A 15543-nucleotide genomic window follows, 5' to 3' on the forward strand; every position below is an offset into this window, starting at 1 on the left:
TTACTTTTTGCATGTCGTTCAGCCTAGACACTCAGAATGAGTGAAGTCATTGTCACTTTTGTTTATCATCCGTTTCCTTTTCAGAGTCTCAGTAAGCTAATGTGTGGGGGTGCAAACACTGCAGGGAAATGTTTATTTGTATAAAATTTGCATTGGAATTGGATATTATTCAATAAAATTGAATGTTTCTATTAATTTAGCTTGTTTGTATACAACTTAAATTTGGGGGCAAATCTGAACTGAAGTGTTACCTTAAATATGCTTTGCACAAAGAATAATGTTTACTATAGTAATTATATCATTTTTCATGCTGTAGTAGAAGGGGTTAAAACACAGGATATGTGGGTTGTTTCGTTGATGTTGCCACTAACTTCCTGTTTGACTTTGGATAAGTCACTTGCCCTCTCTGTGTTCTAGTTTCCTCATCTGAAAACGGGACTAATAATCCTGGTCTATCTCACAGAGGTATGGTGAGGATTATTTTCTAATGTTTGTAAAGTGCTTTGAAATTGTTGGAAGAAAAATCTTATAAAACGCGCTGAACTTTTTATATATATATATATTCCAAGAAACAGTGTGTGTGTGTGTGTGTGTATGTGTGTATGTATATAGTTTCTTGGAATGTAATGTCACAGACAGACCGTTACACAAGATGTTTTGGAATATTATGTATGTACTGTAATACTAGTTCTGTGTGTGACTGGATTTCTCCGACCCCCCCCCCTCCCCCCCGTGTTCCTGGTTTGGAAGAAAGAATACACTATGCTGTAATTAGTTTCATCTGGATCTTTTAATAAAATCTTCATCCTCCAGTAACAAAATCATAATTACGAAGCGCAGTCTGCGTGGGGCGGGGGAGGGTTGAGCTATGCTGAATGACTTCTATTGACTATAGCTCTGCATAGGCACTCATCATAAACATCAAATCTAATTAACCTATTAAAGTTATTAGCTAGACTTCAAAGAGACAATACGCCTCTTTCCCGAGGATCAGTCACTCCCGAACTAGGATACAAAAGATCACTTTGGCACAGCTGCCTACGGTGAGGGTAGTTTCAAGAAAGAGAGAAACTGCCCTAAGAACGTGGGAATAGTACTGATCTACCTGCTGCCCCCTTACCCAACCTGCGGCAGACTCCGTAGTGGCAAGAAAACTTTTCCTTTATAATTACGGGGGGGACAACTGGGAAAGTCAGAGGCAGTATCAGCAGACTTAAGAGAGATTAGGACCCTCCTGGTTGTGTGGAAAGGAACAGAAGAAAATGGCACTCCTGTCCCCTAGGTGGTCATTATTATTGTATTGCAGTAACATCTAGAAGGCTCAATCAAGGGCCCCATTGAGCTAGATGCTGTACACAGAACAAAAAGATGAACCTTAGCCCCAAAGAGCTTACAATCAAGTAACTCAATCTAAATGATTCTCATGCTTCTCCTAAACATATGTAAGACCAGCACTGAAGGAGGGAGATTTACAAACAAAACCAAAACAAACTATCTCACCAAAGCAGCTAAATTCCCCTCCCTATCTGGAGAGACTCACAACAGCCTTAAAATGACCCCAAATCAAGGAGAACCCCCAAACACGGGAGACTTTCAATTTCAGGGCCTGGAAGGGGGGGAATGGAACTGGGACATGAGCTGCTTTGGGGGGAGGGTGGCAGCTTTAGCAACCGAGGGGGAATCTTGACACAGTTGTAGAGGCTATGTCAGAAGAGTTAGCACAAAAGCAAAGGTCTTCTTCCAGCGGCAGCTTGTGGTTAAGGTTTTTTGGGGTGTGTGTGAAGTGTCTCCCTCTCTATGGATAAGCTTTGGGGCAGCAGGTCCGTTCCCCCTGCCTTCACCTTAAACACAGATTGCAGGGATCTGATAACCATCCTTCTCCTCGCAGCCAGGTGCCTATACCCCACGCAGGCCTCTCCTTTGCTGCACTGAATAGCCAGAGGAGCCCACAATGCGCCCAGAACAGACTCTTTCTTCATCCTCCCCAGTGAAGAGACCGCAATCCCCAGCATGCACTGCTCGCTGTCTCACACCAGTGGCTACGAGAATGGCAGCGCATAGCATGCTGGGAATTAGAGTCTTATCGGTATCGCTTTCAGAACAGAACTCGTCTCTCTCAGCCAATCGGGGCTCCCCTGGCAGGGGGCGGGTTGAACTCGAAGGCGCGTATTGCCTGATAGTATTGTCAGTCCCGCTTGTCTCTCGGCCCTAGCAACTGAAGCATCCTAACGACGCCTGCAGCGTGGCCTGAGGCCCTCTTAGCACAGACCCCAGAGCGGACCCCTGATCCTGAAGGCAGGTAACGGAGGCCGGAGGCAGACGGGGGTTCTGGGCGTGGAGGTAGCAGCCGAGCTCAGGGTGACCATCTGGGAGCACAGAGGGGTAATCACAGGGGCAGGGTGATCCCCATCCCCACTCAGTGAGAGACACCCCACTCTCAGCCGCTCGCCCACCAAAACACTCACCACCCCGGTATGCAGCACACAGCCCCAGCAGGGCGTGGGAGAAAGGGGAGGGGTAGGGGAGCAAGGGGCTTAGAAATGGTGGGGAGTGATTGGGATGGCAAGAGAAAGCAGTGAAGCCAAAAAGGAGACAGAGGAAGAAAGGCCAAATCAGCAAAGAAAACATCTTTGAGAGAGATGGGGAGAGAGAGATTTTAATTAGCATCTAAAATGAATGACAAAATATGGCCTAAGGAAAAACATAAACACTGTTAAAAGGGGGTGGAAAAGAAACATCAGGATAAAGAGAAGAAAGGAAAAGGTGGTACTAGGAAGCTTTGGGCGATATTTTGAACCTGTGATTTAATCTCATTTTGGTGGTTTCTAGCAACAACCACCACAATGTGAAAATGGTCCTGACCTTGGGACCCAGCCCAAGCCTCCACTTGGACACTATAGAATTTATAACATAGGCCTGTTGTACAGATCACCCTCATTTTCTTTTTGAAAAATTGCAGTGTAGGCAGGGAGATGGCCTGTGTGCATTGCAGACTCCACTTAGGGCAAAAATGCACTGTCCACACTTCTCAAGATGAACATGCTGGGACCTGTAGATTTCCATGAGCATCTCTGCTCAGAATAAAATGGAGTATTGCATGCCACGGTCTGTAGCCTTAGCAAAGACAGTACCTACAAGGTGGCTGAAAATCTGATCAAAACGGAGCATGGCATGCTGAAACCTGTAGTCAGGATTCCTTGTATTCTCTGGAATTTACCTTGGAATCCACACTGTGCTGCAGAATTATGCTCTAGAATCTAAGATTTTATTTTAAAAATATTATGTTTCTAGTCCCCGTGGTTGCAAAGAAAAGCTTGAAAATGTTAATCAGATGTAAGATGATGCACTGCAGTCTTCCTGAGACTATAGACACCCAGAAACCATATCTCAGAGATGTGTACACTGATCCCGCTTCCCAGTGAGATGATTGAGACCTAAATATGACATTTTAAATGTCAACATTTTTACATTGCTGATCATTTTAGCAGAAACATCTAACTCACATTCCTCAGTCTCTAACTACCTCCCTACGTCCTCTCAGGTGGCAAAGCCCATCGAGCACCTAGTGAGGCCCTGATTCAGGAAAGCATTTAAGCATATGTTTGACTGCTGTGGAACTACTCACATGCTCAGATGCTTGCTTGGATCAGGGCCTCAATTGCCAAAAATTCTAGTTTCATTCCAAACAACTTCTGTAATGCAGTTATACATTGTCAGTTCATATATTTGGAGGCATATCAAAAACTGTGTAAGGCAGGTTACATCAAGTTAATCAAAATAAACAACACAAGGGCTTCTGTACAGATTTGATCATTCTTAGCTGTTACTGTTAACAATTGTAGCTTTCTCTCCCCCCCAGACAGAAGTGTGCTTTTTAAGTTGCCAGTGTTCCTTTAATTTAGATCTGGTGACACAGACAACAAAATAACAAAGTATGTTTTTGATACTTTGCTGGTACTGTTTTGTTCTGTAGAAGTATATTTGATGATTCTGTTTTTTTAAATTGTAATAAATCAGTTTTAAATTAGTAATATACACAAACATGACCTTAAGTGGTTCAATTAGGCCACTAATTAATCATTCTTCCTTCTCAGTTTAGACAGGATCCCTTGCATTGCTCATAACTAATCACCTTTTTCTTTCTGTGGCACCCAGCAACTTTGTGGATTTGTTTCATAACTCTAATTTTTTTGGTCCATTAAACAATTCGGAGAACATTCTGATCTTCATTTTTCTTCTGAGAGTCTAAGGTTCAGGACTGCACATCGGTTCCATGATGCCAATTAATCTGTAAAATATCAAACACAAAGTTGTCAGACGATGTCTGCTTGGACATTACCAGTTAATATATGATCTTGTTCTGACAATTTGTGCTGAAAATGGACTCCTCATAGTTTCTGAAAGATTTTAGATACCGTAGTAAATTACATGTATCTGTTGACATAAACAGCCCACAGATAAAATATCTGGTTTATTTAATACTGGGGTTTGTATATTATATTATGTTTTCAATAACTATTCTTTGTATAGATGTTTTGTACACTCTGCTGTTATTTTTAAAGTTTAGTGTTCAGGTATTTAGTTAATGAACATAACTATGAAAATATTGCATTTGGGTATTTATAGAGAAATACATGTAATGGAGTCCTACTCTTATGCAGTATAAGAACTCAGAGAGAGCTCTCTGTGAGGATAGGAACCGAACATGGACAAAACATTTCTGCTTGACATTAAACTCCTGGCCTCTTCTGAAAAATTCACAGAGCAAGATTCTTATTTGGATTGTAAGCTCCCCTGGGCAGGAGACACTCCTTTTTCTGTGTTTTATACATTGTTGACCATACTGTCAGTGCTTAACAAAAAGTGACTAACAAAATGTTATTCAAGTAATAGTGGAAGTTGTACTTAACTTGGCAGAATAGATACTTGGCAAGGTTGATAGTACCTATTATGATTTGTGCTACATTTTTCTAAGTCTAGTGGCTACTGTTCAGGAATGAGAATCAGGAGATCTCATTCTTAGTTTTTAGTCTGTCTCCGGCACAACTTTGTGAGCCGAGGCAAGACACTGAGGGCCAGATTTTCAAAAGTGTCCTCTAAGTTTGGGTGCCTTGCTTTTTTAGTTTTTTATCTAAGACACTACTGTATCTAAACTTAGGAAACCAAATATGGAGATGTCCAAAGTAGAGGCAAGTCCTGAAAATATTTGCTTTAGCTTATACACTAAGGATCAACAGGAGACCCTAGCATAATACCAAAGTGAATGTTATAATATTTTAGAGACTTTGATTCATGTCAGCTACCCACAGGGGGCTCATAAAGGTTAAGGCCTTGATTCTCCACTGCATTGCACTTTGTACAGTCACATACCTCTGAGTAATATGTTGCCAAATCAAAATGGTAGCATTTTACATGCACTTTGCATAGATGTAAATGGTAGGGGCCTGGTTCTGTTTCCAGTGAAATCTATAGAAGTTTTGCTGTTGAGTTCAGTAGGAAAAAGATCAGGCCCTAAGAGTGTCCTAACTACAGACAAATGTGTGCCTAGAGAATGACAAATATTGAGTCAGAACGGATGTATTGTTTTTGAGATTATAAAGGAAGGCTAATTAGATTTTTTTCTAACTATATTGTAATAAATGTATGTCCATCTGTCTCCCAGCTGGTACCTAAGCGGCCTCTGTGGGTTCCAGATTTGATCCCCATCACTCAACTCCGTTACATTTCACATTCCCACCCACCCCCACAATCTTCCTGCCAACCCCTCACTTGTCTGTATGACCTCTCAGTTGTACAGAGAATAAAGGGGGAAGAATTAAGTAAACTGGAGAGATTTTTTTAAAATTTATTTTAAAGAGATTTGTTTGTGAACTCTTGTTCTCAGCACAGTAGCTTTAAAGTCAAGCAAAAGAATGGAACATAGGGATGTCTTATACATTATTATGCTTTGTAAGTTGCTTTCTTAAAATAAGTCGTGATTAATCTCAGATATTTCAGTGTTTCCTCTATTCATGTGATTTATGGTTTTGATTACTCACTAGAAACAAATCAAAATTTCCAATCTGGATTTATTTCAATACTGAATAAGGAAGTGGTGAGGTAAGGGAATGTGACTGTACTAAATATTCAAATGGTTCATCTTGCCCTCCAATTAATTTTCAGAATTACTGTCTGCTTTGTTTGTGTTGGAAAACATTCTCTCTTTCATCCAGGGGCTTCAAGCTTCTGGCTCAAGTTAGAGCAGCGACAGGATCCCTTTGTGGGATCAGGACCACAGATAGTGCCAGTGGGCAACAGTTGTTTTAAATTTACAACGGTATGGATCAGTAGTGACTTTCTGTGTGTAAGAAAATTGATCTGTATACTTGCATTTGTCAATCTTGTGCCTTCCTTTATGGTGTGCCATGTAGGATTTTTTTTGTAGGGCTGTGCTTGGAGGTTTTGACAACATTTTCTCTATCTTTTTAGCCAAATCTTTATCATAATATGCCCATAAAGATAGATTACCTTTCTTCTTGTCTTTTGGAGCAGCATGCAATCATTCTAATTAGACAGTCCCAACACATTTTTCAAAACATAGAGGTTAAAATGTGTCTCAGAACTGTAAGATAAGCACACTACTCAATGCAAAGCCTGAGTTCAAGACTATAGATAGGCAAGAATCAATGAGTACATTTTATGCACAACATAAATATATTTCTAGGAAAGCAGTTGGAAAGTGAGTTTAGTTGTACATTAGCAATCTTCAGTAGAAATTATTATGGACAAGTTCCATGATATCAAATTAAGATTGAGTAAACATATGGTAAAATCTTGAATCCTTCACTTTAGAGTCATTCCATGTAAAATTAGTAAATATGTTTCTTCTCAGAATGTGATTCAATTGTAAGTCTTTGTTAATTCTCATAAAATGGCAGCTCCAGAACTGCAGTGGTTTCAGAGTTCTGGAACATTAACCCATCTTGTGCGAGTGCGGTTATGACCAATGGTAAAAGTAGGTGGTTTATATTTATACAACTCATGAATGGATTTAAGCAAGGGGACCATATTTGCACTAATCAGTCATGATTAACAATTTCTTAAATGCAGGTGCTGCCCATCACCTATCATTCCCATGCTCTGATAAAAGAGGAAAAATAGATTATTTCTAGATTATAGTTTTCTAGTTTGTTAATGGTGAAACAGAAAATGGGGGTGGTGGTGGTGGTGGGGAATCCCAAATACTGTAAAAAAAAAAAAAAAATTACAGTGAAGCCTGACCTGACTCCCATTGAAGTCAATGACAAAATATATATTGATTTCAGTGGCAGCTGGATTAGGCCCCAAATCTAGAATAATAGATGACCAGTTCTACTTCTCTTTGCTAGCAGCTGCCTCCAAATTAAAATTTTACATGTTCTGGCTGTGTAGAGGAGAATATGGTATTTGATTTCTTATTTCTTCTAGAATGATTTAAGAGTAGTGGCATAAAAAGGAGAAGCACCAAGTTTCTCAATGTGGGGAGGAAAATAATTAAAGGATCATCCTAACTTTTAGTTTAAATTACAAACACACACATCTAGACTTATTTCTTTTAATGTACGAACTAGGGCTGTTGATTAATCGCAGTTAATTAATGTGATTAACTAAAAATATTAATCGCAATTTAAAAAATTAATCGTGATTAATCGCAGTTTTAATCGCACTGTTAAACAACAGAATACCAATTGACATTTATTAAATATTTTTGGATATTTTTCTACATTTTCAAATATATTGATTTCAATTAACACGGAATACAAAGTGTACACTGATCACTTTATATTATTTTTATTACAAATATTTGCACTGTAAAAATGATAAAAGAAACAGTATTTTTCAGTTCACCTCATACAAGTACTGTAGTGCAATCTCTATCATGAAAGTGCAACTTACAAACATAGATTTTTTTTGTTACATAACTGCACTCAAAAACAAAACAATGCAAAACTTTAGAGCCTACAAGTCCACTCACTCCTACTTATTGTTCAGCCAATCGCTAAGACAAATAAGTTTGTTTACATTTATGGGAGCTAATGCTGCCTACTTCTTATTTACAATGTGACCATAAAGTGAAAACAGGCATTCGCATTGGACTTTTGTGTCTGGCACGGCAAGGTATTTACGTGCCAGAGATGCTAAACATTCGTATGCCCCTTCAGGTGTCAGCCACCATTCCAGAGGACATGCTTCCATGCTGATGATGCTCATTAAAAATATAATGCGTTAATTAAATTTGTGATTGAACTCCTTGGGGGAGAATTGTATGGCTCCGGCTCTATTTTACCCGCATTCTACCATATATTTCACGTTATAGAAGTCTCGGATGATGACTCAGCACATGTTCATTTTAAGAACACTTTCACTGCAGATTTGACAAACGCAAAGAAGGTACCAATGTGAGATTTCTAAAGATAGCTACAGCACTTGACCCAAGGTTTAAGAATCTGAAGTGCCATCCAAAATCTGAGGGGGATGAGGTGTGCAGCATGCCTTCAGAGGTCTTAAAAGAGCAACACTCTGATGCGGAAACTACAGAACCCAAACCACCAATAAAGAAAATCAACGTTCTGCTGGTGGCATTTGACTCAAATGATGAAAACGAACATTCGTCTGTCCACACTGCTTTGGATTGTTATCGAGCAGAACTCATCATGAGCATGGACACATGTCCTCTGAAATGTTGGTTGAAGCATGAAGGGACATATGAATCTTTAGCGCATCTGGCATGTAAATATCTTACGATGCTGGCTACAACAATATCATGCAAACACCTGTTCTCACTTTCAGGTGACATTGTAAACAAGAAGCGGGCAGATTATCTCCTGCAAATGTAAACAAACTTGTTTGTCTGAGCGATTGGCTGAACAAGAAATAGGACTGAGTGGACTTGTAGGCGCTAAAGTTTTACATTGTTTTATTTTTGAATGCAGTTATTTTTTGTATATAAATTCTACATTTGTAAGTTCAACTTTCATGATAAAGAGATTGCACTACAGTACTTGTATTAGGTGAATTGAAAAAAGACTATTTCTTTTGTTTTTTACAGTACAAATATTTGTAATAAAAATAAATATAAAGTGAGCACTGTACACTTTGTATTCTGTGTTATAATTGAAATCAATATATTTGAAAATGTGAAAAACATCCACAAATATTTAAATAAATGGTATTCTATTATTGTTTAACAGTGTAATTAATCACAATTAATTTTTTTAATCACTTGACAGTCCTAGTACAAACCATTTTAGGCTTCTTAAAATACCTTTTTTAAATTTTTCCCCTGGGGAGTTTATATGCCCACATTAGAGAGACCTGTGGCACAATGCAACTGCCACTCCAGCCTTCATTACTTATGCTTAAATCTTCTGGTTGTTCACTAATAATATCTGACCTAAGAAAGCCTGGACCAATCTGGTTGTAAAAACTGCTAGTTAATTGGATGCTATGTGTATGTTTTCCACATGATGGTGCTGCAACTGTGTTTCATGGGTTTTTTGTTTTGTTTTGTCTTGTCTTCCCTGGCCCATACTGCTAGTAGGATACTATATTTATGTCAGGCAGAATAGACCCTTATTACAACCTGTGATCTCTGCTATTCTAATTGTTTTTTAATATTATAATAATTTTCATTATACATGTAAAAAGCTCAGTTGGACTATTTCAATGGAAAAGAAGGCAGAAGCAGAAAGCTGTTTTCTTGTGATTCTTTTATGTATTATGACTGTGGTGACCACTCTGAAGCAGAAAAAAAGAGCCTCTATACTTCTTTCCTAAACCCTCTCCCCTCCTTTGTGAGGGAGAAGTGGGAGGGAAGAAGGAGAATGAAATAAGCCCGACGGCCACTGGTTGAGCCTCCAGATGTGTGTAGAGAATAATGAAGTCAAAGAAGAAATGTGTGTGACTGTATGTTGTAACTAATTGTACAGTTGTTCAAGTTTGCCCTTAATGGTGTCAAACTAAAAAGTCAATTGAGACAAGTGGCCAGTTATTCTGGATTTACAGTGGTGGGAATGAGAACAGAATCTGGGCCTACAGCTTTTTCACACATTCAGCCTCATGTGTGATTTGTGGATATTTTAGGTTGAGGTCCCAGGCTAGGCTGAAGAAAAATAGTGCTGGCAATGTCCAGCAATTGAAATGCTATGGACTGTTAATTGACAAAGAGGAAAAAAATGATGAACAGCAAAACCAGCATGGTTTGCTTGAGTCAGTGAGTCTTGTGGAAGCAGTCCGACAGTCTTGACTGAACTATCTACAAATCCCTAATTTTCCCCTGTGATAAAGAAAACTGTGGTCAGGGAATGGCATATCGTTTAACTGGTCATTGTATCTTCTCTGATATTATCTTCACTGTACTGGAATTTGCTCCTGTGGAACTGGAATCCTCCAAAGATGGGAGTTACCTGTCTTCGAGAAGTTTAGGTGAGAGGAAGGAGTGAGACACTGAAAACTGTAGGTAGCACAGTTTTATTCATTTTGAGCTGTGTTGAGATAGTAGCACCAACAAATTCTAGTTAGAATAAAAATACAGATAAATATCTCTTTGGTAATACTCTGTACATTACTTCTGACAAATGCTCCTGTCTATGTTTAAAAACACTGGGACAAATAATTACATCTGTGGTACTCCACATGTTCCATGAAGACTGTAGCAAAAGTACACAGCTTTGTTTGTGCGTGAAACCTACTTTCACTATGTTATTTACCTTTTAAATTATTCAGCCCGGGAACAATCAATATTATAACTAGTCTACGAAGGGCTTGTCTACATGGCACAGCAGTGTGCGCGAGAGGATGTAATTTCTAAACTGTACTGCATTGCACGCCAACTAGCCCATATAGACACTGCTGACACACATTAAAAGTTCCCTAGTGACCACCCTACGTTAACGTACTATGGAATTTTTACTGCCAGATAGTGCGCAGCATACTGGTGTGCTTTAAAAAGCACACACCTCTAGCGCACATTGCTGTGCTATGTAGACATGCCCTAAAACAGAAGCAACAGCATTTTCCAACTATAAGATGCATTGTCAAAAGTACAGTAAGTTTGGGGCATAAACATTTAGACAGTTCCTTTAGACATGGATGAAAAATACTTTAGTGATAAGCTGTATAAATGTAAGCCTTGGCCAAACTTCTCATTTTGGCCAGTGGTAAACTTGACCCTTTGATTACAATATATTAATGCTATATATATCATCTTTCCAGACAGAAATCTGAAAAATGTTAGAAAGTCCAAAATCCAGCAAGACCTCTGCACTAAGTGCCAAAGGCTCAGTAAAGAAACTTAAAGGAGAAACCAAAGCTAAAGGATCAGCCAAAGGCAAGCGAAAACAGCTTGGTATGTATGATACTACAGTGGTAAAGAAAGATGTTGCCTAGATTTACATGGCAGCTACTTACATTGCTTGGGCTAAAATGTTACAAATTATATACTAAGTACATTAAAACTCACTAATTTGCACCAATGACTGGGAGACTTGTTATGAATTATTACAACTTTGTGAATTAGCAAAACACATGCACCATGGACATTACATCACACAATTGACTATATTCATTTAGAGAAACAGTTTAGATTTACTATGTGGCCTAGTGGATAGAGCATTGGACTGGGACTTAGGAGACCTTTTTTCTATTCCCAGCTCTGCCACTGGGCTGATGGGTGACCTTGGGCATGTAACATTACTGCTCTGTGACTCAGTTTCCCCAACTATAATGTGGGGATAATGATGCTTATCTCCTTGTAATGCATTTTGAGATCAACCAATAAAAAGCTTATGAGAGCTAAGTATGATTGATTATTATTGCTTTACAATGAAGACAGAGGTTTAAGTACAGGAAAATACTGAGGTATCTCAGCTGCCACTGTGCAGAAAATGTTCAGTGTTTAATATTTAATAGTGAACATCATCAATGTACTATCATTCTTTAAAAATATTATGAAGTCTCACTGTAATAATATGTAACTTTACTGGAGTGCTCTGGTCTTATATCTCAGCTGAGAAGTGGGGAGCGAGAGTTAGCAAAGTGCAGGTTAGTGAGGTTCTTCTGTATATTGTAAGGAAAGAGTTTCTTCAGTGGTCTAGGCACATTCACCCAAGAGGTCACAATGTGCTATCAAGATGAGTGTCAAAATTGGACTCTGTGTGCTGCTGCACTGCCCTAAGGGGAGCTGGGCTGGAGTCACACCTGGAGAGGGCCAACTGACTACAGCAGAAACCAGAAAGGAAACACACCTTAGTGAATGGTATCAATAAAAACCTCTTCAGTTAAAACATTATCAATACTATCAACAACAGGTCAGCACCCCAGGCTAGGTGTGGACCAGGGTCAGTTCATGAGTGTAGACTGGAGGCCTCTGTCCCCAGCCCAGGAAGGACTGAAACCACAGTCAGAGTCTGGATCCGGGCCTTTTTCTCAGGGCTTCACTTGTTATTCAAACACAAAACTCACAAAGTAACACTAAATAAAGCTATTCCCCCGTCCTTCTTCTGGCCATCTGCCTGGGGCTATGTCTACACCTCAGAGCCTATGCCTGCACAGCTACATCAGCATATGCTGGCCTAGCCCCCGATGTAGACACAGTACACACCAACAGAAAGGGATTTTCCAACTGGAGTAGGAACACCACTCCCCAAACGACATTAGCTATACCAGCAGAAGCACTATTCTGTCAACATAGCTGTGTCTACAGGTCTCTGGTCTGGTCCTTGGGATCTCTGGTTCCCGCAGTCAAGTGCTGAAGCGGCTCCTGCGCAGGAGCCTCCACCAAGTGTCCTCTCTCCTCGGCGGTCAGCCTAGAATGAGCTGGGCTGCTCCCTTTTATACTGAGGCAGCAGTTGGAGCATGCCCATCATGGTCTGGGGGGCAGGACTTCGGCCACCCATAATGTGGCGTTAACCCTTTCTTGCCTAGTGCGGGGTATGCACACCCTGTCACACCCTCCCAATCACTATGTCTAGTGAGTGCTACGCAGCAGAGCAGACTGAACGCCAGACCATTAATCCCTTCCTGTCCTGACCCATTGTAGGGATGCACAATGACTCCTGCAGCTCCGTACCCACTCCACCACTCTTTAGAAAGATGCAACATCTGCTCCTCTGAATACCAGCCAGCTCTACTGATCAAAGTGTTTAGGGGACCCGGCCATTTACCATCCTATTCAGTCATGACCATTTCTGGGTGGCAAGTTACCCAGGGGATGCTATCAGGTAGAGTGCTGTGACTGCATTTGTGCCACAAGGTGGGAGATTTCCTCTTTGGTGTCTTGAGCACCTGTTCACAATAAACATGAATTTTACATTTCTCTCAAAATTCAAAGAAATACCAATCCTCCTTAAAACACATTCAGACACTCATTCGAATAGGATTCGGTAGTTTCTTTCATAAAATCTAAGTTGAATAGAAAGTGTATTGTGCTGCCTCTTCACAGGTTAGATTTTATACATTATAAAGAATGTGTTGCCACATGTGTATGTTATCAAATTAAAGATTGTACAAGGATAACTAATGTATTAGAATTTTTTAAATGCCAACTTAACATCATGTTATTGTATTTCAGGTAAAAAAGATGAGGAAGAGGACGTATCTATGGCTAGCATAGGTAAGTTCCATTATTGATCAGGATTTATAGTAGCAATTTTAGAATATTTTACAGCACCCATAATCACTGAGGTTAATAATGTAGAAGAAGAAGGAAAGATGAAGAAAAATGGGTGAGAAAGAATTAGAAACGATGAAAGACTACATCTGCCTGAACTAACTAGTAAAGTACAGCTGTCTGATCAGCAGGCAGGTTGGTGTGGAGTGTCAGACAGGAATAGCTTTCCCAACCTAGGAACCTGTGTTATCAGGAGTTGAAAAGAGGAGACGACAGCTTGTGCTGAAGAGAGCAGTGGTTGTCAAGGGGAGGTGAAGTGTATTTACCAGATGATATTATTGTAAATTACCTGCAGTCAAAAGAAAAACTTTAATGTTTAAACAAAATATTTAGATTTCCTTTAATCGTTGTTAAACCATTCTTAAATCTGATTGGAAACTGATTTACAGTCCATTTCACTGGGGTCTACCATTACCAGCACCACAAGTAGGAGCCAGTTTCAGCAAGGGAGTGGCTTGCAGAATTAGGTACAGAAATTCCAATTGCCATTTAAAAACTTCTGAAAGAATTCACGTCAACCACTTCTTCCTTAGTGGATATTTTTACCCTTGGATATTGAGTAAGATGAGTGCAATTTTTGTTTTTAATAAGTTAAGTCTAGATATATTCACATCTTAAATATTGTAGGATTTTTCATGCTTTTCTAGAACCCTCTTGTTATGCATTCTTTTGGACAGATTTTGCAGTTTTTGACCTCAATTGCCTGATAAAAAACTACCTGGTCAAGCTCAATAGGTTACATTCTCAGTTGGATGTATTGGCATTTACTGGCGCAGCTTTCATTGCTAAAAGCAGTTGCACACCTGAGAGATCTTGTGGCAAATTAGAATATACTCCTCACCAGAGGATTTTATAAAAAAGGCATAAATCACTGCTTTCCCCCGAGTAGCATATTATTCAGTACTATTTGCTGATGGATGGGGGTAAAATTACATGGTTTTAGAAGTTTCATCTAAGCTGGGGTAAGTTGTCTCTGCTTTTAATAAAGACAGAATATGTCTAGTCTTTCAGATGATATCAATGTTATGTTTATGATGTTCCTGGAAAGTCATCAAGAGAAACAAATAAGGATCGTAGCTCCGCCTAGTGGCGAACAATAGAAGAAAAAATTGATATCCGTATGACTGTTAGTTTATATAGAATTATAGTATTTGGAAATGCAAAAGATCCTATTCTCTAAAGATACTATCTATGTGGGAGTCTCATTCCTGGTTCTTAGCTCCTTAGCATAAAACTAGCAAAATTCCCTTTGCTCTTTAGGGATTTTTGGCCTCTGAGGATAGTGGTAGCAGGTTAAAGTGTGAACTGTGGGCACAGGGCACAAACATTGTAATAGTATAATAAACAAACAGGAACCAATGTCCCCAAAACTAAGACTCTTGTAAAAGTCCACCACTACAAATACAAGGTGATTCCAAACAAATGGTACAACATTTGTGGTGTGTGGTAATAGAAAGGTTTCATTGGCACTCGCTAAAACAACAAGGAGTCTGATGGCACCTTAAAGACTAACAGATTTATTTGGGCATAAGCTTTCGTGGGTAAAAACCTCACTGAGTTGACCTGCATAATTTATCTGTACCTTTACTACTCATGAATAATGTCACCATCCCAAGGTCATGCTGACAGTACCTGTTTACCGTCATGACCCATTTTATGTGTCTGTGATACATTATTTCATTTATTATTTATATTTCAGTATATAGGAAGTACATATTATATATAGTATATATTACAGCCATATAGGAAGACACTAGTCAGAAGAGCTTTTAATTGAAAAATGTTGACTTGATGCTAAAAACTTTTACTCAGAAAAGCATCATCTGGCAAAATTATTGATATGAGGAAGAATTTCA

At 39.3% G+C, this 15543-nt stretch overlaps 1 protein-coding gene across 5 annotated transcripts in view; it reads left to right on the forward strand.

Annotated features, from left to right (window-relative positions):
• The first annotated feature begins 366 nt into the window (after positions 1-366).
• Positions 367-15543, forward strand: part of DNAI3 (dynein axonemal intermediate chain 3) — a 50812-nt gene continuing 35635 nt past the window's right edge. For 2 of the 5 annotated variants that reach the window (XR_006172261.2, XM_005294458.4), the window contains exons 1-3: positions 2172-2299; positions 11233-11365; positions 13589-13630. Coding sequence is in view for 4 of the 5 variants with exons in the window: in XM_005294458.4 (XP_005294515.2) it covers positions 11248-11365; positions 13589-13630 (160 nt within the window). In the remaining variant the exon portion in view is untranslated. Of the gene's footprint in view, positions 466-2152; positions 2300-9028; positions 10444-11232; positions 11366-13588; positions 13631-15543 lie in introns of those variants that run through there. The other 3 variants (XM_065554142.1, XM_065554141.1, XM_008166616.4) reach the window with 3 other exon arrangements.

Source organism: Chrysemys picta, chromosome 8 (assembly GCF_011386835.1).
Source record: "Chrysemys picta bellii isolate R12L10 chromosome 8, ASM1138683v2, whole genome shotgun sequence".
Taxonomy (NCBI): Eukaryota; Metazoa; Chordata; order Testudines; family Emydidae; genus Chrysemys; species Chrysemys picta.